The 25096-nt window shown below is 37.1% G+C and overlaps 1 protein-coding gene across 2 annotated transcripts in view; it reads right to left on the reverse strand.

Annotated features, from left to right (window-relative positions):
* The window catches only part of LOC127622837 (voltage-gated potassium channel subunit beta-1-like), a 116451-nt gene that overhangs the window by 52832 nt on the left and 38523 nt on the right, over positions 1 to 25096 (reverse strand). The window contains exon 2 of one of the 2 annotated variants that reach the window (XM_052096943.1): positions 22653 to 22984. The exons of the other annotated variant lie outside the window; for it this stretch is intronic. Within the exon in view, the coding sequence (XP_051952903.1) occupies positions 22653 to 22864 (212 nt within the window). The 5' untranslated portion in view covers positions 22865 to 22984. The remainder of the gene's footprint in view (positions 1 to 22652; positions 22985 to 25096) is intronic. 2 annotated transcript variants of the gene reach the window in all.

Consider the following 25096-nt stretch of genomic DNA (forward strand, 5'->3'; position numbering starts at 1 on the left):
TGTAAACTGAGTTGTTTTTAGTTGTAATTTATGTAATACAGTAAAGAGAACTGGATATTTTAATAACTTCACCCCCCAAACCCCAACACTTAACCTAACCATCAGTGGAGTAAAAATGTAATCTTAGAGGAAAAGTGGAACCTCAGAATTGCACAATGCAAAAGTGATTTCTTCCTAGTTTTAATGCGCAACGGGAACCCGAATCTCTCCCGCAGCTAACCAAACATGCTATCATCCAACACTTGTGATGCAACACACTGATGCAAAAATGACGCTTGTAAGTCAGAGACCGCAATGACGAGTTTTATAGTGAAAAATAAAATAAAGTTTTGTTCTGTTCTCAGCCAAAATGGATTAGATTGATTAAAAAAACATGGATTAAATCATTGGAGTCTTATAAATTACTTTTAGGCTGCCTTTTATATACTTTTTGGAGCTTCAAAGCTTTGGGCACCATTCACTTGCATTGTACGGACCTACAGAGCTGAGATATTCTTCTAAAAAAAATTATATGTGTTTAGCAGAATAAAGAAAGTCACACACATCTAGGATGGCATAAGGGTGAGTAAATGGTTCGAAAATTTTCATTTTTGGATGAACTATCCCTTTAAGATGGCCCATGTTTTTAAATGTCTGTCACATTGGACAAAGTTTGCACTGATGTCCCTTTTTCAGAGGGGCTTTGAATGTTCTCAATGAGGCCACACCTCAGGCTCTCTGCAGGACAATTAGGAGTTCAGCAGCAGAATGTGATAGTCTTAAAAGTGTGATTGATGATGCCCTCCATCAGAAACAATGCTCTTCTCTACAAGTGAACAGGACAGTAAGTCCAAGCTGAATATAGTAAGAGCTCTAAAAGAGGATTATTGCAAGGACCACTAATCATACAAATCTGGAATGATAATATTTTAAATGGTATGACAGATGTTGTTTCTGAGCCAGTGGCATCTCCTTATAAGACAACGTCATGTGATTTGCAGAGAGACCTTAGTGCTAATCACAGACTGCCAATGTAAAACATACAAATAGATCAGAAATGGTCTCACAATATGGCATAATGGTTGTCAGAATTTTTAAAGAGCTGACTGTCTGCAATTGGGTTATTCCTGGCACATACTGTGACAAACAGGGTATGTAAATTGAGTTTAATTGAGATTAATGTTGTATGCTGTAGCTGTGGACCCTCTCCACAGTTTCTACCTGAATTTATTTAAGACCACAAACTGTAGCTCAAGCATTTAAGCATAAAATACTCTGCATACATATATTGGGTAAAATTCTATTTTTTTGCCTTCTCCAAAAGAATATATCTGATGCTTCCTTAGAATCTTAATTAAGGTAGCAAAGTTACAGTAAATTGCCTAAAAACAACTAGACAAAATGTAAAGATTCTCCAGTCACCATTTAGGGTTCCTCAGATGCCACACTGGCGGAACCATCTGAAGAACCTCTAGCCACCCTTTCAGTTCTTTGAGAAATGTACTCTTTGTTCCTGCAAGAACTCTACAGACTTTCAAGAGTTCATTCTGTAACTGTGTTTCAAGGGAAAGCATAAGGTTTGAGGCACTTGAAGTTCCTGGCATATATAATTAATAATTTTAAACTACTTGAAACAGCATTGTGGCAGGCGCATGTCTATGATGCCTCAAAAAGTTGTCTTTTTAGGCAGCTCACAAAATGTTGGAAAACAGAAATTGGCTAAAAGAATCATTTCAAGATGTGGGGAAATTGAATAGCTGTTCCTTTGACTAAAGAGAGATATGACTTTCTGCAGAACGAACCATTCTTTAAATGCATGGAGTGTGTTTGTGTTTGCTCTCAGCTGATGTTCCCAAAACTCTCTATAAGATGATGACTGAGAAACCACAGAAAAGGTGTCAGAGGGGGGAAATGGTAATCAGGCCATGCCAAACATGTTTAAAATCAGCATGTTTTTCATCTAAAGAATGAACAAATAAAATAGACAAGCAAAAATAGCTTTAAAAAACAGGGCGACAGAGAGCAAAATGTAAAGTATAGAAAGTTAAATTCAGGAGCATATGTCAGCTCCTTTGGACACAGGACAAAGAATACAGAGTGATTTCAAAAAGCATTTGGATACTTATAGCTGAAGTATGTTATTTTGATTTTCTTTCTTCTGCAGAAAAACAATTAAAGATTTTGAAAAGAATATTTCTGCTCTGTTGGTCCTCACAATGCAAGTGAATGGTGACCAGAACTTTGAAGGACAGAATGGCAGTATAAAAGTAATCCATTAGACTCCAGTGGTTAAATTTTCGGAAGTGACATTATAGGAGTGGGTGAGAAACAGATCAACAGATCAAGGTAATTTTTAACTGTAAATCCACACTTTCACATTTAATTCCACCTTCTGGTGTGAAGTGACTCACTTTCACAATTTGCACCTTTGACCATTAGTTGGGGCTGGTCAAAGGTGCAAATTGATAGTAAAAAAAAAAAAAGGAAATAAATATTGATCCGTTTCTCACCCACACCTATCATATTGCTTCAGAAGATATAGATTTAACCACTGGAGTCCTATGGATTACTTTTTTGCCTCCTTTAAGTCATTTTTGGACCTTGTGAATTCTGGTCACCATTTAATTGCATTGTAAGGACCAACATGAGGTTGAGTAAATGAAAAGAGAATTAAATTTTTTTGGTGAACAATCCCTTTAATATCATTGCATTAGATAACAGAAGATCAAACCAAGTGGCAATTATTTTAAAGAAAATTGTAACCCCTGTTTGAACAATATGCAAACTGACTTCATACAGAATCTAAAATTGAGCTTGGGATCATTTTGTTAATAGAAATTGCAAAAATGGCTCAGACAATTTAAGTTAAATCTAGCATTTGTAGGTGCCACTTCATATTTTCGATATTTTGTCACTAATGCATTGAAATAAATACACTAAGGCAGGCTAGCTATTTTTCATGATTCTGCATCCTCTTTCCGATGTCTCTAATTTGTTATGGTGTCAAATAAGAAGCATAAAAGAAACACTCAGTTGAACGCTGTCTAATCTGATCATTTCTGAACAAAGTCATTGTGTTTGCATACTGTCAGTCTGTTCTGCTAAAGTCTGACAAAGCCCTGTCTTGTGTTGAGTCAGTCTGAATAAAAGAGACTAAGTGAAGATGGCAGTAAATCATGTGAATGCCGATTCTATTTTTTTACCATGACATGGCTTGTGTAAATTTGCTATTATAAAACTGTGGTTCACAGTAAGCCCCTTGATGAGAGAACCAATCACCTGTATAAACCCCAAGGCTGTTTGATATTGTCCAGTGTCATAATCTGTCAGTTCCTGGTTTGATTCCCTTTCGTATCCCATTTAGCCAAGAAGGAAAATCAATGCTGCTCATTACCAAGTCAATTTGCAAATGGAAAACAAATGATTTTATTGGAGCATTACTTATACAAACTAAGGCCTTTCAATCTGAAGATGTCACATTACAATTCATCATAGAGAAAAATGTTTTTTTTTTTTTTTTTTTTTTAATTGACAGCCGGTTTAATTCTGAAGGCATTGCAGTTGCTTGTCATAGTGTTTAGGACACAAGTGTAGGAAATATGCATGTATTCACAGGAGCAGAGAAAATTCTATGACAGTTCAAGCTATTCATTTTGCAATGTACTTCGTACACACTTCAATATTCCCATTTGAGTTGCTTTTAACTTCAGGCAAAAAAATAAAAATAAAACATAAAAAAAAAAACATTTGATAGCATATTGAATCTGTTGAAAAGCCCATTCTAGTGTGACAGGCTACACGGCTCCAAAAGTATAATATCCTCAAACACACACACATACACACTATGATTCGTCAAGTGGGAGGAAGGGAAAAATAATGAGTACTAGCAGAATTTCTGCCCTTTATTATTTGCGCACTTGGAGAATATGATGGTATGGATGGGGTGAGGAGGAAAAGCTCAATAAATCAGTAGTAGGAGTAAGAGGGGAAATGTATGAACCCTGTGAAGCTAAATAATAGATCTTGTCAGCCTTGGACCATAGAATGGCAGCCACCTATGGGGAAGGACAGAAGATAAACACTCCATAATGTTTAATGTTAAGTAAAGAAATGTGAGATATATTGTGTCAGTAGAACACTTACAAGACATTCCTTATTCCCTATATGCAGAGAGAGTGATTTTAAGATCGTTCATCAAAATAATTACAGTAATTACTACCTACATCCAGTTAAATCAAGTCAATAGATGAGCTCTCTAAGTACTTCTAAACATTGAATATTGAGTATATTAAACTTATGCATGAAGGTCCACATTTCCATAATGGATTCAACCAGAGATTGTAAGACTCTGGTATTTCGAGGACAAACTTATAGTAGTTTCTTATGGTAGTTGGGTGAGTTTGGGTGTGGATAAACTATAGTAAGCACAACACCAAGGATTACAATGTTAAAAACACATTTTCCACAAAATCTGAAATTAAGAAAACAAAATTATTTGCTTCAAGAGTTCAGTTCAGCGATTCGTTTTGGAATAGATGTCAAATATGCTTGTGCAAAGATACCAGACAGAGTTAGCAAATTCAAGTCAATGCAAATCTAAAATCATTATTAATGCTATCTGCTATCTGAGTGACTCTTCTTAAATAATCTTACATATAATGCCAGTGCCATTTTTTCCTGCTGCCCTTCAATTTTATGAGCTTTTGATTACATTTAAATTCCACCAGGACTGCAAATCACTTTACTGATAAGCACTACATTACCATCAAGAAGATCTTTATGTTATACGTATGCAAGTCAGTTTAGGAACTTCAGCTGTGCAGACCAGTACCTGATTTGAGCTACATTTAAAACATCATGTGAACAAGCTTACAAAAAAAATCAGATTTGAGCAGAGCTTTTTTTTCCCTCAGCAAATATAAAGGCACATGTCACAAATGCTTATTGTTTTCTATGGTGATTGTATAGCCATGCCTATGTTTGGGGTATGAACATACTGTATGCCTTTACCGGCAAGGTAACAGTCATACACATTCAAAGTGTAATGTTATGTCATGACTAGCATCATAATTCAGTCTATTACAATTTTTTAAGTTCAAGTGATGCTTCTGTTCTTTATTTAGTGAGCTTCACATGACTGGGAATCAGAGAGAAAAGTCATAGGCAGTCGCTTAGTCTATCGCCCCTTTAGTTTATAATTGGTGCATGTGACAGACCTCAGAAGGAAGAGGGCGAGACTTCAGCAAAACCACTCGGCAGATGTGATATCCTCTGCTTCCAGTCAGCAAGTGAGATACTGGCCTTAATGAGTATGATTCTGTCATTTCACGAAGAATGACCTGGTTATGAATGCATGTTTGCATCTATGTTGGCTGTGCTCATTTGAATGATTAAACATATTCTTGCTTTGTAATTTAGTCTCCATGTAAAATGCCTCGACTTGTGTGTTTGCTGTTGAGCATGTGCTTTTGATGGGCAGAACAGAGCCTGAAGTCTAACGGCTTGACAAATCTCATTTGTCTTGGGAGTGTTAGACAGAAAAATAAATAAATAAATAAACAGATAAATAAATAAAAAACTATAATTCTCCCTGCATTATTTACCAGTGTGTTGTTTCTGCGTATTGAGATGAATGCAGTGGTGCTGAATAGACACTTAGAACTGATATCAGCAACCACCGAGAGTGAAATTATTAAAAACCCTGCAGCATAATGACAACAGCGGTCCAGGTGTTTATTACAGAGGTATGGCGAAAGACACACTGAAACTCTAGACAGATTCAGTGTGTTTTAATCCAGCTTTGGGTCCACAATAAATGTTTCTGGAGAAATGTCTTTATTGCATTAACACCAAATTTGCCCCAATATGGTTCTGGAAATACTGTAGTCTATAATAAATGAAGTTGAATGCAAAACGCTTACTTGAGCTCTGAGTCTGGGACATACAGGTTAGCAATATTCATCTACACAGTCAGCGATATTCACCAACTCATTACAGTTGTGAATCATGACTCTAGTCTACTGGGATTCTAAATAGAATGCAATCACACATATTTTATCTACATTCTAATTTAAGGCCATCGATTACATATCAACAAGCACAATTTATTGAAGCATATAGGGTCTAGTTACCCTAGTTACAGCCAAAATAGTGTAGTTACACTGAAAAAAAAATGCTTCAAGTGGGAACATCTAAATTTGGCTAAACTGTTTTATTCAAGTCAAAACTATTATTTAACATTAGCATGTCAGACAGGCTGGAGTTTAAAAACAAAACGCTTTTTTCACCTTTCACACCAGCTCAGTTTAATGCATAATTATTCATTTTAATGTTATTTTTCAATTTCTGTTAAAATGGTCACATAACTTATTTTCTGCAGGATAGTACACACACACACACACACACACACATACTCACACACATATATATATATATATATACATATATATACATATATACATACACTCACCTAAAGGATTATTAGGAACACCTGTTCAATTTCTCATTAATGCAATTATCTAATCAACCAATCACATGGCAGTTGCTTCAATGCATTTAGGGGTGTGGTCCTGGTCAAGACAATCTCCTGAACTCCAAACTGAATGTCAGAATGGGAAAGAAAGGTGATTTAAGCAATTTTGAGCGTGGCATGGTTGTTGGTGCCAGACGGGCCGGTCTGATTATTTCACAATCTGCTCAGTTACTGGGATTTTCACACACAACCATTTCTAGGGTTTACAAAGAATGGTGTGAAAAGGGAAAAACATCCAGTATGCGGCAGTCCTACTAGAGAATGGGCCGACTGATTCAAGCTGATAGAAGAGCAACTTTGCCTGAAATAACCACTCGTTACAACCGAGGTATGTAGCAACGCATTTGTGAAGCCACAACACGCACAACCTTGAGGCGGATGGGCTACAACAGCAGAAGACCCCACCGGGTAGCACTCATCTCCACTATAAATAGGAAAAAGAGGCTACAATTTGCAAGAGCTCACCAAAATTGGACAGTTGAAGACTGGAAATATGTTGCCTGGTCTGATGTGTCTCGATTTCTGTTGAGACATTCAGATGGTAGAGTCAGAATTTGGCGTAAACAGAATGAGAACATGGATCCATCATGCCTTGTTACCACTGTGCAGGCTGGTGGTGGTGGTGTAATGGTATGGGGGATGTTTTCTTGGCACACTTTAGGCCCCTTAGTGTCAATTGGGCATCGTTTAAATGCCACGGCCTACCTAAGCATTGTTTCTGACCATGTCCATCCCTTTATGGCCACCATGTACCCATCCTCTGATGGCTACTTCCAGCAGGATAATGCACCATGTCACAAAGCTCGAATCATTTCAAATTGGTTTCTTGAACATGACAATGAGTTCACTGTACTAAAATGGCCCCCACAGTCACCAGATCTCAACCCAATAGAGCATCTTTGGGATGTGGTGGAATGGGAGCTTCGTGCCCTGGATGTGCATCCCACAAATCTCCATCAACTGCAAGATGCTATCCTATCAATATGGGCCAACATTTCTAAAGAATGCTTTCAGCACCTTGTTGAATCAATGCCACGTAGAATTAAGGCAGTTCTGAAGGCGAAAGGGGGTCAAACACAGTATTAGTATGGTGTTCCTAATAATCCTTTAGGTGAGTGTATATATATATATATATGTACCTTATGAACAATCTGCATTCTGGTTTGGGAAACAAGTGTTGCTCCATTGCAAAACCAAAGTAGCAACTGATCAGAACATTTGATAAACTTAAATAATCTCATTTGCCATCTCATTTATATGGCATGTGCTCTGTATGTCTATGACATTTATTCATACATTCTTAAACAGACATGGGTTTAGGAAGAATCAGATGCAGTCTCTCTTTTATTCTCCGCACAGACCAGCCTGATCTCTTGAAAAAATAAATGCATATTAAAAATGTATATTAATCAGGGCTGCTGATTTAACATCTTTATTCAATGCAATTAATTATATCAAAATAACGTGTGAAAAAACCATATCGTTCCTGTACCGTAAGCTTGAAGTGCCCCCAGTTTTAAGCAGGGGGCCAAAACACAAGCTGTATAGGCAACGCGCAGCTGTAGACAACAAAACCAAACATGGGCTAGCTTGAAATTAATTACTTTTAATAAATCTCGGACAGTTTGATGAATTCAACAGTAAAATGGATTGCTGTGGACTGCAGGCCAATGATAGGGTTTTTTCAATGATATGGAAATCAACAATTTATTGCCTTCTAATGACACTTTTTGTAATGTCCTATCAATGCTTATTTGTAATAATGTAAAACATTGTATTTATTTATTAATTATTTGAATTGTATTGATAATGTATTTTATAATGTTCATTATATCGAATTATAATTATTTTGGGGGGTTTCTCTACAAATATTCCTATATTTGATTAATTGAATTCATTGGCATGTAATTTAAATAATTCAATTAAACATTTTAATCGATTGACAGCCCTAAAATTAAGGTAATGCAAATTTTAAATGTATCTCCTAATGCACTGCAGTAAATGTGCTTTGACGTCATAAGAAAGCATTGTATGAGGAACGGCCCGAAAAGTAGATGTGTATAGACTGATACTTTGCTGTTTTACATGTCATTTGGGTGAAAAGGAATAAAAGTCATTGTTGTTTAAGGGCCTCTAGTGTTCATTTCACCAGAAAAGTTATGATACATAAAACAAGCCATATAGAATTCAATTAGCAAAAATGTAGGTATAGCATGTAGGTACAAAATCAGATTCTGAGACCAAGTTGGCACAATGTCTTTTAAAACACAACCACCACCACCTCCACAGGTGGGAGAGAGAGTGGAGAGAGAAATGCTTTTTGAATGGCTTGCTGATTTCCACACACAATCATTGGAGTTGCCATGACAATAATACAAAAGCAAGTACTTATTGCATTTTGTCTGAAGAAAACACACTTTTCCACTGATTGAGGTATTTTCTAGTTCATATCAAAAACTACTTTAAAGATTCATGTTGGTAGCAAGTAAATAATATAGATTGCTATAGTGCGTGCCAATACAATCACTGATAATACTAGCTATAATTTGTGTGTCAGTAGATGAAAATCATTCATAATACTTACATTCTCTATAATTTAACGGAACATACATCCAAATTCCGACGAGAATCACATTTTCTATGCATAGAAAAGGATCATGTCACTTTCATAGAAATATTTATTTTCTTCAATGTTCATCAATGTTTGACAGGGAATGGACTATACAATAGGATGCTGATGGTGCAATAACCAGAGAAGAACCTTGGACTGAAATTGCCCTTGAACCATCCCATTAGAGTGTTGCACACGAAATTCCACTAAACCCATTTGCGCCTAGACTTAGAACATTCTTGAACGAAAATAAAACTTCACGGCCATGTTCATTGACTTTACGCTTATGAATTAAAGCATAATGCTGCACTTAGATCTAGCACTAGAATCTAGCGATTCTTACTCTGGAAAAAAATTTAATAAAAATAAAAGTTTTGCCTACTTATTATGGTACCATTTCCTGAGCGGGCACTGGGTGGACAAATCTGATACATTTCTTTCCATTTCCTGTTCATGGTGGGTCAAGGCAATTTCTTATGTTTTCTTGATATACAAATGTTTATTCAAGAAGGAAGACTTACTAGCAAATTCCTATCTCTATAATGGCTTCAAGCATGCCCAATGGTAAAGAGTGTCTAGAGGATTTTATTACTTTTCATCTTTGTGTGCTTACAGTGAGCATGAAGGCTGAACTCTAGTTGATCCACTCTTTGATCAGAAAGGCATGCACATTTTAAATTACTTAGATGCCATACTGTGATGTACAGTCTCTCTCTCTGTGTAGTGTTTTTACCTCTTTATAGTATAATGTGAAATATAAATATAAAGGCTAAATATCAAATTAGAAACAGTTTATGTAACGTTTAATAGACACGGGGGGGGCTAAAAAAATAGAAGTTTTCAAAACACCAACCAAAGTAAAAGCACTAAGCAATGGACATTCTGATCCATGTGATCTCTATTCAGGCTCATTTACCATTTTTTCTCTCCTTGGAAGACTTCATTAGCTTATCTTTGGGTGAAAATTTACATTTCCTGAAGGTTAACTAAACAATGCATTTGTATGTTTGAACTCTAATTTCACTAAATGTGAGATGCCATCAGAACTTCACTCATCCTGAGCCTCGAAAACACTTTAGCATCTATTCTTATTATCATACCAGCTTCAGTTCCCATAGGTCTTTGAATTAATGTCAAACTCTCTCTTACATGTCTTAAATATAAAACAAAATTATAATTACAAATAAAAAAAAGAGGGAAGAAGTGTTCAGTGGCTATTAGGAAGTCAGCAAACTTCAGCTCATCACTCACATTCTCCCAGAAGAGCTGCTAGGTTTTTTTTATTTTAGGAAGAAAAATGAAATCTTTCCAGCTTGGGAGTTACTGAAGCAAAAGTGATGGCACAAATAATACAAAATAAAAAAAATACAAAATACAAATACAAAATACTTTTGACAGTATTTCCTCCATCAATATTTAGCAGTGGTGTTGCACAGCTTCTGAAAGTACAGTGGCAAAACAAAATTATGTTCTAGATGAGTTGTGAGCACAATGCAACATCAAAGCAAGACCTGTCCGACTCATATGACCAGGGAAAAAAAATTTAAATTTTCAAATTTTATTTAAATTCAAGATACCAAAAATAATAGCCAATTGCTTTTGTTTAATATGTTACTTTTGTATATTAGTGCCAATTTTGATGAAGGATAACTTCCTTAAAAGTACTGATAGAATCATCGATAGAATCTTTAAGGAATCAGAATCGTTCCGTGAAATCAGAATCATTTAATTCCTTACAGTTCACTTTCGTCATGGAGTGGTGGGCTAAAGCACTTAACTGGTAAGCATAAGGTTGTTGGTTCGATCCCCACAGCCACCACCATTGTGACCTTGAGCAAGGTACTTAACTCAAGGTTGCTACAGGGGGATTGTCCCTGTAATAAGGGCACTATAAGTTGTAAGATAAAAGCGTCTGCCAAATGCATAAATGTAAATGTAAATATCATGTTTACATTAAAATATAAAGTCACATTTTCAATAATGCAAATGCAACATCATAACGCATCAGTTTAATCTAACACGACTGGAATTTCCCATTAGGGTGAAGGAATGAACCACAGAAAACCTTGTTTAAGGACGGCAGCAAATGGGCAGATAACGAAGAGCGGCAGGCAGCACTATAAGGAGATGAACGTGACAGCCCACCATCACTTCGAGGAGGTGTGAGAGACATGTCCATCACACAACAGGCTGCATCCTGTCACGATTCATAGCTTTAAATTAATTCTCATTTCTAGACAGGCAATGGCAGCTGACCACCCTATATGCTAGAGAATCATGACCTCAGATATGACTGAGGACATAAGGAACAAACCGTACTGTTCCTATTAAAAGAAACACAAGCACAAACTTCTTTTGATAAAAACTGAGAAAAATAGGATATTATATTTACACATAATTTGGACAAGTGTAAGATTATTGGATTTCAGATTAGCACAAAGAGTAAATACTGAATGAGTTACAGAAGCAGTGCAGTTTAGACATCAAGTTACATCAACAGAATGGAAGAGAAAAACATTCTTAAAATTACAAACATTTAGCAATCTTAATTCTATATATTACATCCTTGCATTCTGTAAGGAATGACATTCCCTGAGCAACTCCATCGATACATGAAGAACTGAAAGTATTGACAAAAACAGAATGTAATACAAGAACCCTTTTCTTTAAATTAAAGTCTTGTAATCTAAATGGATTTTATCTCATTAAAACATTTGAGTTAAATTGAGTTTAAATTACTATTTAGTGAAGCTGAATATTTTTTTTTATAATGAATAAAGCTGAAAATCAAAAACATAGTAACTGCAAAAGTTTGATTTCTAGTTAATCACACAATTGCAGACGTGTGAGATAACCCTCCAGACTGCTGCCTGAAAATTACCTATGGAAATTCATTAAATTTTTCAAACATGTATTTAGGTTCATGTATACAATTTTAAGTAATTTCAAGTATATTTTGCACAAGTCAAGAGTCAAAACCCACAATCTGGCTTAATTTGGTTGTGAAAAAAAATAAAATAAAAATCCAACATTTTAAAGTAGGAAATTCTTGCTGAGAGCATAATCCAAAGAATATGATCATTCATTTAAGATGACTTATGTTTGCACCAGCAGAAGTCTACCATGAAGACAGATTTCTATGTTGATGGATGAAATACTGTGTAACTAAATCTGTTAATTACAAAGCAAATGCCTCAAAGTCTAAATGTTGTCATCAAAAATGCTCTGGCTAATTTAAGGTTTTAGCTGCAGGGCCATTGTAGGCCAACAAACAACAAGATTTTCTTCATTAACACTTTTTTTTATAAATGACTGTCAACAAATTATCCCCCTCCTTTTGGATCTTCCATTTATCGGCAGCCAGTTCCGCTCACTTAAGTGTATGAAGTGTGTAGCCAGGGTTGAGAGGGTTACTTTTGTATTCCACTACAGATTCCAGAATACATTCTGTAAAATGTAATTTGTAACGTATTCCATTAGATTACTCAAGGTCAGTAACGTATTCTAAATACTTTGGATTACTTCTTCAGCACTGACAGATTTTTTTCACTTGTTTGTACTATAAAAACTCTGATAGTACAGTAAAACAAAATGCATGTTAAAAATACATAATCTGAAAAACCTAAATATCTTATGCAGTGTTGTTTCTAAAACAAGATAAATCTAATTGAGCTTGTTTTTAGAATTTTTAAAATTTTTTACAGGAAAACAATACAAAAATTAATATCAAGTATAAGATTTTTGCCCTAATATCAAAGGTCTTAGTAGAAAAAAGAAATTAAGATCCAACCTGAATTTTCTTGATAAAAAATATGATCGTGTCTGGTAACACGTGCATGTAAAATGGCTAGAACGAGCATTTTAGCTTAGAGTAAAGATGACAATTTAAACAAGGTTTATTTCTATTGCTTCTGCTCCAAACTTACTTCTCTGTCTGCTCGTATGAATGTAACACATCATAAGAAAGTGTTTCACTGCTGTTCAAATGCACTTTAGATCGCATAAATTATATGTATAACTGTTTTCCATCTGAAAGGACTAAATATTAAATTAAACAAATGACAATAAAATGCAAAGTAATCTCTTCAGTAATCAAAATACTATTTGAATGTAACTGTATTCTAATTACCAATTATTTAAATTGTAACTGTAGTGGAATACAGTTACTTATATTTTGTATTTTATATATGTAATCCCGTTACATGTATTCCGTTACTCCCCAAAACTGTGTGTAGCAGCTCTGTAGGCCTACTACAGCCTTCACTCATTCAATTATTCTTATTTTTTATTATTCTTATTTTAATCTCTTCTATGTAAAGCACTTTGAATTACCATTGTGTATGAAATGTGCTATATAAATAAACTTGCCTTGCCTTGCCTTGCCTTACATGCACAAGAGGACAACACAAATCAATATAGCAAAACTGTTATGTTGCAGTTATGGGAGATTTATAATTTTCTTAATCTCTGCTTGACTGATTATTGTCTCAGTCAGTATTTAGGATAAACACAGAGAATTACACTGGCAGTGCCATCAGCTAACAAAACTTCACTCATTCTGAGTCTCAAACACATCAGCATCCGTTCTCATTATCATACCAGCTTCAGTTCCCATCGGTCTTTCATTTTATGTAAAACTCTCCATGTCTCAAAACACCACAGAGGGGGAAGAAATGTGCAGTGGCTATTAAGAAGTCTACAAATATATGTCAGCTCATCACTCACATTCTCTGCTGTTAATTGTAGAGCTGTTAATTTTTAAGAAGGAAAATAAAATGTTGCCAGTTTGGGATTTACTGTAACAAAAGTATCATGTGGAAATGGGGAAAGTGGGGAATGCTTGTTTTTCCAAGACAACGGATGCTAACGGATGTTTGAGCTAATTTTTCGACTTCACACTTGGCTAAAAGCCTATATGCACAACTGCATTTATGTCTAATATATATAACAAACTGTAATTATGGTCAGATAAATTTGTTTTATAAATTTTCTTCTATAAAATTTCTTATAGTTATTCAGTGTTTCTATGCGAGTGTGCATTATGCATTTAATTATTTATTCATCAGCTTGGCTCTTGGTGTGGGTATGGATGCTTGATTTGGCGCCTCTTTCTTAGCCTTAGTGTTGCAGTGGGAGGTCAGGTGACTCTGAGCTCTCATGCAGAAAATAAGACCCAATTGACACAAGTTTGTGCTGAATTACAGATACAGAGAGAGAGAGAGAGAGAGAGAGAGAGAGAGAGAGAGAGAGAGAGAGAGTTGAAGTATGGGGCAATGTTGACTAAGTGAAAAAGCATATAACAAAATCTGTATGTGAGCGCACATGATCAGAAACCTTTATTTTGATAATCGACAAAGAAATTGGTAGCTAATGTAGCATACAAGCAATTAAGAGCCTGTCGGGCATTGTACATAACGCATTGTTCTTACACATAAAGTAGACCAAAGTCTAACCCTAACCTTAACCTGAAAACATACTGTATAATGCAACATAAAAAATATATTAAACCAACTCGTCTTACACCCAAAGCATCAAATACTGCTACTTGTGCAAGAGCCCCATATGCCAACATGTGGACGCCAAATGCAGACTTATGCACCCGTTTCCAAAGCAACTGGAAAGCGCTATCTGGAGAAACCTTTTGCATCAATACACTGGTGCGAAGGGCATCAGAATTTTATCACTGTGAAATGATACTGTATGTTTGGCTATATTTTTGTCATGGTGACATAATATGCAGTGGCAGGATAGATGCACACCAAGGCCAACAGTTACATCAGTAAGTGACTTAGCTTGCCACATTGTCTTTCAGATGTAGCATTGTTTGGAAGAGATGCCTTACATCTGCCACTAAAGTCCATCACCCTGGGCTACAAGCAGGAGAAGAGCAGGCTATTCTTAGAACTAACGGAGTCAACAGAACAGGCTGTGAGAGTTAGTCAAGACCAGGTTCAAACAGGCAACACTTGGAAGGTAGAGGAGGTTGTAAACAGGGCGGTTTTAAGACTGAAGCAACAAGAGATTATTGGAAGAACCCAATAAGGAAGAGCAGGCCTTGGACAGAGGGATGGCTCCCAAACTGTGGTCAGCAGCCTCTAAAATACAGAGAAAAGAAATGGTAGTGATAGAAGTATCTAGGATGGAAGAGGAGTGGTATATGATTAGAGAAGTCAGCCAGCAGCAGCAAGGACATTGGACGGTATGTGAGGGTATATCAGATAAGAATTTTAGGATGGGCTGGCCTGTGGAAGATACCCCAGGCCAGGCTAAATTTCCTAATAAGATCCACCCATAATACTCTTACGAGCCTTGGAACTTTGTCTCTGTGGTATGGCATGGAGAGTTGTCCCCTCTGTGTTGCCCTAAAGAGCAAATCTGCAGCACATTGGTGCAAGACTGCGTACAGGTGGCAGCATGATCAGGTACTGCAAAAGCTGGCGGAGAGTCTAGAGGTGTGTAGACAGTTCAGTTCAAATGTATCTTTTGAGTGAGTGTGACCGGTATTTTAAAGCTCCTATGTCACTGCCTTCATGGAAGGGGAAGATTTTGAGCTATTAAAACCTTTAATTTCACTCTGTTCCTCACACAAAGTTACTGTTTGGTTTTGAATACCATTATAATGTTTTTGTGTTATTGTTACAGTATGTCTTTTAGATGGTTGAAAATTGGTTAGGTTTAAAAATGGGGTTGGGTTAGTAGATCTAAAATATCTATATGATTGTATAATGGAGCTACACTTATATATTTCTAAGTATAGTAAAACGTATTGTGGTAAAACACACATGATTATATACGAAAATGCTGCGTGCATCGGGAAACAGATGCTTTTTCTCGATTATTAAGAAAAAAAGGGAGGCAAAGAGAAATCTTACAATAAACAGCGCAATACAAAGCGTACTTTTACAAGTTATTTATGATTGATAATATGAATGACAAAAAGATGATTAATTTCCCTGAGCATTGTCGTCTTTTGATTCTTGGAATCGATTATTCAATTATTTTTGGAATAACCTCCCAGCCCTATGAATCTGATCACAGCTGAGCCAAACCCATCTGTTACAGGCAGATCATAGTTTTAAGGCATGGTCACATTTACCTTTGCACTGCAAATTCCTCATTTCACTCGATGGACTTCCAATGGCAAAGAGTTCAAATTTGGTGAACTTTGACAGGAGAATCCACTGCGTTGACCAATAGAAAGTTTCTTGGTTTGTTAGTGGCCTCTGTCTGGGCTGTGCTTCGTACACAGCTACACTGAATATTCACAATGGACAAGGATATCATTTTAGAGGCAAGTTTATTTTTAACTTGATTCTCCCAGAGTATAAAAACCAGCTTTAAAAAGAGTCTGCTTGGCAATTATTTTTTTGCTGGTTTCACACGTGCTTAGCATCAGCCCATGCTTTCTTCGTCTGTGGAGACCATATTTCAGTCATATTTTAATGTTGACAAAATCTGTAGTAACATTTCACCATTGGTGATCATGTGCATGCACATAGAACAACATTTTATCACAGATGTTAAATTTTTGCCCCCTTTTGAAGCTTGGCAGTATTAATCACTATTCACTTTTGTTGTATATAAAACAGAAGCTTGGATATTCTCCTTTAGCGTTTCACTATAAAAAAAAAAAAACAACAACACTGGGTTGTAATGACAGGGGGGTTAATAAAAGTAAACGATGAAAAAAGAAAATTGGGGGGTGAACTATTCCTTTAATGATGAAACTCATCTTTGGTTGAGTCAGTTCACTTTGACCTTTCAGTATGAACTCCAGCTCTGAAATCTGCCTGGAGTGTCCAGGGCACAGACAAGTTCTCCATTTCTTCCCTTCAAACCCCTCTAAAGGTCAGCCATGACAAATGGAATGTTGGTGCCAGAAGACTAATTTTAATTTTTCTATTCACTATTCCGACAGCTTTGCTTCATTAGGGGCAATTTAAATTAAGAATGGATGAGTACTCTCTCTCTCCATCTCTGTTTGCCTGTTCTTCATTCACAGTACGCTACAGAATACAGGATCCTTTTCAAAGGTGATATTGTTGCCTCAAAACCTATTAAAGCTTTGTGTTCTGTGATTAGTTCATGAGGCTTAGGGGAGAGGTGGTTTCTAAATATGATGGGTTACCATAGGCTGCATCCTCTCCTCCTTTATATGCTATTTAAATTAACCTTCCTACAGCTGGCTTTGATACCATTCCTCAATTTCACTGGAGTATTACTAAAAGTTGTCAGCTCAATCAAGGGTGTCAGCTTTAGCTGTTAATCCAGTATTTTTAATGATCAGTGCCATGTTATCTCACTGTTCATATACAGTGACAAATTGGTAATGACAGGTTAAAAGAAGTTAATGTGATGAGAATAAAATAAATTACTGGATGTTATTCTGCCTCTTCTAATGGGTCTCCAGGGTTTCTATTGCAGCATTAAACATAAAGCCACAATGAAGCCTCTAGAGTATTGGCCCATGTCAGTCCAATGTTTACCATTGGTGTGAATGTATGTCTGTGTGCTTGTGATGACAGCACTCATAGAAAGCTTCCCCCAGAGCAGCTCCCTGTCAGGATTGTACAATGAAGTCATGATGGACGAGCAGAGCTATAAGTATAACTTCTAGAAACACAATCCTCCTCTATCTGCTCTTCACTCATAGACTGTATGTTGCATCAGTACGCTCTGCACTTTTAATGCTGTCCTGACAGACTGTCAACGACAGAGATCACTATCAACCCAGAGAGAGAAAGAGAGAGAGAAAAAGGGTAGGACAGGTGCTTTTATACAAAGGTACTCTTTTGCAGTAGAGATTCAGAGAAATTTTGGATAGAAGAAACAAATAAATATTTATTTTGACATACTGTACAAAGAGCAATTGTGCTCATATAAACCCGGTTTGAATCTCACAAAAGATAAAATGCTAATAAATAACAATAATAATGATAAAAACGTTCTCCTATCCCAGCTTAATATGCACAAACAACTTTAGTTATCCATTATTAGGTTAATTTCTTTGAAAAGTGTAAACACTGTGTTTTTGTGGCACCGTGGCTGTTATTTGAGTATTCCATCCAGCCTGATGTAGTAACATTGGCTCAACCAATGGCATGAGTTGGCATAGGCATGGCAATGGCATGTCTGAACAATAGCAGATATGCTAGTGTGTTCAAGAAACCTATTCAGTGTAGGCGTTTAGAGGTGTATTATTTTTATCTTTGTCCGATTGATTGGAAATTACTTAGGATGGCCACGATTAACCTAGTACTCGGAAATGACACTGATGATCATTCATGAAAATAAAATAACTTTTCACACTACTTAGTATACACAAATTTTCAAAAAGGGGCCTCATTTTAGAGGTCAGCATTCCCACGGAACTCCTGCAGGACCCGATTAGAGTTCTTGCAGCGAGGGATTACCCATGCAAGTAGACATCGGCGCTTTAGAACAATGGCAGAGCAAAGAGTGGATCATCCTTATTCCCTATTCTCTTCGAAGACTTTACCATCAACTCTGAGAGCTTTGAAGGGCTAAAAGTTGTGGGGCTCTAAAATAATGTTCATTTGGAAATTATTTTTTTATTTTTATTTTTGGAAATTCATTTTGAAGCGATCTAATAGCATGGATATCATGATTGTTCTCCCATCTAAGTGCCCTCCAGAAGATGATTTATCCCACTTGGAACACAGGGACCGTCATCAAAGGATGTGAAACTCAGATTGGAAAATGGTAATTTTAGTGCTAAGAAATCTCAGGCAAGTCAGATGGGCATCATGTCACACATTATGTGATAAAAGCAGTAACAGGAAAATAAACATTCTTTGTGTACACTGGTCTATTTGTATGGATATTCCCCTATGTGAAAACAAATATAGGGCTGAAGGAACAGGAGTGGTCAGGAAGAAAATCACTGTTGGCAGAGAGAAGGTGAACATAAAAAACAGTCAAATTCAGCAAGAGTGTTCGGGTGCGGGATAGAAAAATGGACCCAAGCACTCAGTTGATTTATCCGTCAAACATTCAAGTAGACAAAATAACCAAATTGCCTTTAATGACAGGGTTGGTCTAGGGTCATAAAATCCCAGTGGACTAATTGAAGAGGATTAGAAATAACAACAAAAGAGAAGACATTAAAGCCTGTACGGTCAGATACACACCACCAATCTCACCGCGCATGCACACACACGCACACTAAATCATTCACTCATTCAAGCTCATTTGATCTGCATGGTCTAATTATGTCTTATTAGCTGTTCAATGACTGTTTGAACATGTGCTTTCAGAGGAAGGATCATGTTACTGTTGAAAATATAAGCCATTAAATGTATATGACAATGCACAAGTCAAAATGAAATCAAAATTAACTCTATTTACTTTCTTAATACATATTCCTGCTCTTACTGAACCCAAGTATTGGTTATTAGAAGTCAAAAATTATTAGAAATGAAAAATGTTGCTCTTACTCTTTTTTTAATTTGTATTTATTTATAATTTTTTTCTCCCCTTTTCTCCCCAATTTGAAATCCCCAATTCCCAATGCGTAGTGACTCGCCTCAATCCAGGTGGAGGAGGACAAAGCTCAGTTGCCTCCTCGTCTGAGACAATCCACACATCTTATCATGTGGCTTGTTGAGCACATTACTGCGGTGACATTGCACATGTGGAGGCTTCACACTATTCTCAGTGGCATCCATGCACAACTCACCAAGCACCCCACCGAGAGCGAACCACATTATAGCGACCACAAGGAGGTTACCCCATGTGACTCTACCCTCCCTAGCAACCGGGCCAATTAAGTTGCTTAGGAGACCTGGCTGGAATCACTCAGCATGCCCTGGATTCAAACTCGTGACTCCAGGGGTGGTAGTCAGTGTCTTTACTCACTGAGCAACCCAGGTCCCAACTTGCTCTTATTCTTAAGCAACTTCATTAAGCCGTCATTAAGCCCGCTTATTTTTCAGCTCCTTCCTTCCAAATACTGGTTTTATCAAGACCAGATACACAACCCTATCAATTACCAGTGGATAAAATCAAGTTGTTGACATGTTGTCTTTAAGATGAATCTTAAAAAGGATGTTTTCACTGCTGTACTGTTCATGCAAATTACAAGAATGATCGTGCTGAACGGTCTATACAGCTATATGCGTGAAGTGCTGATTCAGGACATCAGGTGAGAGACAATTATGTGCTCTAGATACAAACAACTACACATTTGCATTTAGATATGCTTACACTGTTGCAATTAAAACAGACACTTGTGCACACTAATGGTGCGTTCAGACCAGAGGCGTCGAGAGCGTCAAATCGACCAGAAGTCATTCATTATCTATGGCAGCCAGCGTCTCTCGGTGGCGAGAAGCGGCGCATCCCTGGCCGTTGCGTCTTGGGCGTCAAGGAAAGTTCAAGTGCGGGCAACATTAAGGTAAGGAGCTTTGTTGCGGTTCTGCGTCAACCTATTGGAATAAAGAAGTGCTCCGCTCTAGCGAAGTCTAGAGAACACAACAGTGTAAACTTTGGTTCCCACCAAACATTAGTTCCGAAGACAAAATGGAGGAGAAACTAATTATTGCCATTGCGGGTTTTCCCGTAATATACGATCTGTCCCTGTTTGCTTACAGGGATATAAATAAACACTGATTTGACCCATTGCACCAAACAACCAGGACCATAGTTATATTACAAATTAATATTATTTAGTTTATTTTGGTAACAAACAACCATCATTTTAATTAATTTCTGTCATAGATTGATTTTTTACTTTCACATTTAAAAGATTTCATGAGGATACAAGCTACTTGTGATAGGTCGGCCAGAAGTCGACATGTCTGGATGTTTTGCGGCCCCTTTAAATGTAGTTCACAAAACGAAGCATTTTGAATGAACGTTGCCGCCTATTTCAACTACATCAGAGCATCCACAAATCTTCGATACAGTTGTTGGCAGGGCAGCCAGAGCGAATTTTGGTCTGAATGCACGGTAACATACATGCACTCCACACATGCACACATCGGTATCCCACCAGGTTACAGAAGATGTTCTGTAGAGAGACTGAAATCATTGCAAATTTTGCATTAACTCAAACAACAAAACAGACTAAAACAAATCTATATTGTCTATATTATACACTCCCAAAAATCAACATTCTGAGCATTGTCTGCTCATAATGAATGATCAATCTGAGAATGGGCCTTCGTAGAGTATAAATAGCGAATAGCAAACAAATATGTTTTTTTTTTGTCCTGTGAAGCTCAGAGCTAACAGAGAGAGCAACACTCAGTTAATAGAGGCAGAACAGAGCAAAGAGAATCCTCAGAGATCTAGAGTGGGTCAAACCCACATATCATGCTTGTTTGACATTCAAAACATGTTTGTTTTTCTATCATGGTGTGGATCTTTCTTTGACTTCTAATTTTTTATATTGCTATAATGACATTTTTAATACCCTACCCTTAAACCTACCTGCTGGATATCATAACATGGATATCACACAATTACATGATTTTGGTAACACTTATTGCAAAATGGCTTCTAACACAAATTGCAGTTCAGAGTTAAAATCTCCACCTTGTTGCGCTAAAAGCGAATAAAATTTCCACCCAAACAGATGAGGTTTTTAAGGTTAATACTCAATCGAGTTTTAAATCACCAAAACCTACCTCCCTAGCCTAAACCTTAAACCTAAATGATGCAAATGTGACATGAAAAATGCTTTTTATTTGTGGTACTTCCAAAACATTTTCCGCTCATATGTCAACTTGCGAGCTCTCCAAGACTCGTTTCCAGGTCCTCTGCATTAAACATGCAATGCTCGATCAGCTGAGCTACAAAATAATTTGGCGCACACGGACAAGTTTGTAAATGTAGTTGGTTATTCTTGAGTCCTGCACCATAGTAAAAGTGTTTTGATGTCAAAAGATAGCATTGTGTTAGGAGCAAGTAAGTGAAAAGTACGTTTTTATAAACTGTTAATCTGCTGTTTCACTTGTGATTTGTGTTAAAGGAAATAAATTTGCTGTTGTAGTGCCTCTATATTGCAACAATTTAGGTATAGTAATGTGATTATTTGAGGCTAGGTTGCCCAAACCTTTCTGTAGTTTTACATTTCCATAAATACATTATTTAAAATGTTTATTAAACTAAAACTAAATTGTACTCGTGCACACAAGGTCCCCACAATATAGGCAACACCTAATACACACACACAACACACTCACCATAACTTGTCTAACAATGATCTATGAACAGCAGTAAAAGTACCTGTATTTATCACTTAAACCACCATAAGTGTCTTCAGCACATCAGATCTTCACACTACTACCATTACTGAGACACTTGGAGCTGATCTCAGGTCAGTTCTAGAGCAGCAAAAGCATTCCATTGAGAGACAAATCCACAGGTGAAGGGATCCTTTGAGAATGAGACTTAACAGAGGTGTAGTGAAGGAATGATATAACGATAACGGTGCTAAACAAAAGAATCAAGATGAAGGAAAGTGGTAAATGTGTAGGAGAGTGATGGAGATGGAAAGAGACATACCGGTACTTCATGCCAGTGAGCTTTCCAGTGGACTCTTTGAGGGAGATGTGATGACGGGGGGTAAACGAGCCAAAGCTCCTGGCGATGATGGCAACCGTGCGGAACTTTGCCCGTGCCGCGTTCACCACGTTGGGGCTGGTTGTGTTCTGTTTTCCATGGTCCCCATTCCGACCCTTGAGGTTGTGGTCTGTGCAAGCGATCGAGACTTGCATGCTGGCAGGCGAAGAGGAGAAGGATGAAGAGGCTGCAGACTAAATCACACAGAGGACTTGCAGAGGGATCATGTGGGGGTCACAGTCCCAACCTTCTTCCCTGGTCCACTTCTGTAGATACTGTCACAGCAGGAACACAGAAAGTGCATCAATTATTGATCACAAGGACAAATGAGTCATCTATACAGTGCAAAAGTTGCTTTGCCTTTGTTTGGTCCGCAAGCTGCTCCCTCGTGCGACTAAGTGGGAAAAAGGCAACAGAAGAAACTGCACCAGGGTCAGTGAGCCAAGGAACGAGCACAGAATCTATCCGTAGGTGGAGAGGAGATTCCCGCAGCACTGAGAGGTTCCTCGCATGGTCAGCCACAAAACACCCGCCTGCTGTAAGGGGGAGGAGAGGAAGAGGAGGGATGGAAGGAGGAGTGAAGGCGGAGGGTTGTCAGGTCTGGATAAGATGTAGTGTCATCTTCAAGCATAAATCCACAGCTCGGTTCATACATCTCTCCTCTCTTCTGAGGTCTTCCTTCTTTCTTACACTCAATCACACATAGGCATTCACTCATTCCCTACAGCATAGAATAATGTGTCACTAATAAGCTTCAGCTCTGGTATTTCTCTCTCTGTATACTCTCCTTTCCACTCTTCTCTCCTCTTTAGATCTGTTTTTTTGGTGAGCTCAGCAGTGATGCATCATCTGTGCTACAGCTCTGGGGGAATGAACAGCAGGCAGCCGTCCACGTCTGTGTAAAGCATGCTCACTCATTCTCTCTTCCTCTCCTTATCTTCTTCACTCACTATCTTTCTTTTACAGCATATCTCACTCTCACTGCACTGCTGTAGAGCGTTAGGTCTGTTGCACATACCAAGCACAGTGTATGTTTCTCACACCTATGCACACCCACACACACACACACACACACTCACACACACTCGCTCAACACTCTTTCAGTGCTAAGACAAAAGACAACAAATGCCAAATGAAAAGCTGTTAAATATCTGAAGCAAAAGGGACAGATTGGAATAAAGAGGATAAAATGTTAAAAGCTTACTAAATCAAGTAGAAGCAATGGAAATAAAGCAATATAATGATAACTGATATAATGCAATAAAATTAGGTTGAAATGTAATTGAAGACTTAACTAATCCTAAATGTGAAGATTAATTTCTTTCTTTAATGATACTACTACTGATTTAATCTTAGTTATGGCCTTAATGTCAACTAGAAATGGCATTAAAATGCATTAACCTCATGCGACCCCACGTCCACATGTGTGGACATTGTATTTTGGCTTTGCTATAAACAACACACAATTTAAATTCATTAAAAACAACTGAGTACTATTCACAACACTCTATATACACTGTCATTTAAGTGTTAAACTTCTAGAGTGCCGCATCACATGACACAGCAGCATGGCGTGTGCTTCTACGGGTGCAGCGCCAAACAAATGTGCCTCTGGTATGAAACCTCTTTACGTTTTTTCATTGAAACCAGAATGGTTGTAAAGAGTGGTTTCGTTTGATATGCCGCTTTAAAAAATCATGAATTTTTCATGCATCACCGCGCTGATAAACATGATGTCCACATATGTGGAAATTGGGAACTTATTTCCTAAAAAGTTGAAAAACATGCTAGTTATTTTTAATAACTTTCAACATTAACACATCTGTGGGTCATTTTGCTTCATTTTAATATGCATTTTTGTTATAATTAATTTTGTTATCACTATAAAATATGGTTCAATTAATTAAAATTAGTGAATGCATTCCTATATATTTACTGTGCATTTTCACATTGAGAATCATCCAAAAGCTGAAGAATTTTGCTTTCAGAGGCTTTAAATGTTAGGATGAAAATTCGAACTGTTCTGAGACCAGTGCAGACAGACAGCACACTGGAGGTTAAGCCGTTCACTAAATAGGGAGCAAGGGAGCATCCTATATTTCCTATCCAGCCAAGTGCATTCACTACTAAAAACTGACAAAAATGGTTTTCAGGGTGCAGATGATGTTTGGACCACTCAACATGTTTGGCAGACATGAGACAATGGTAATCAGTACATAGATTCTGAATTTTATAATGCTACATTTTATTTTAACATGAATGGCTGTGATTGGATGATGCTGGGCATTATTTTGAATAATAATTATTGGTAACACTTTAGAATAAGGTTATATTTGTACATCATGAACAAACAATTAACAATATATTTTTTAAAGCATTTATTAATC

This window comes from Xyrauchen texanus, chromosome 29 (genome assembly GCF_025860055.1).
Source record: "Xyrauchen texanus isolate HMW12.3.18 chromosome 29, RBS_HiC_50CHRs, whole genome shotgun sequence".
Lineage (NCBI taxonomy): Eukaryota > Metazoa > Chordata > Actinopteri > Cypriniformes > Catostomidae > Xyrauchen > Xyrauchen texanus.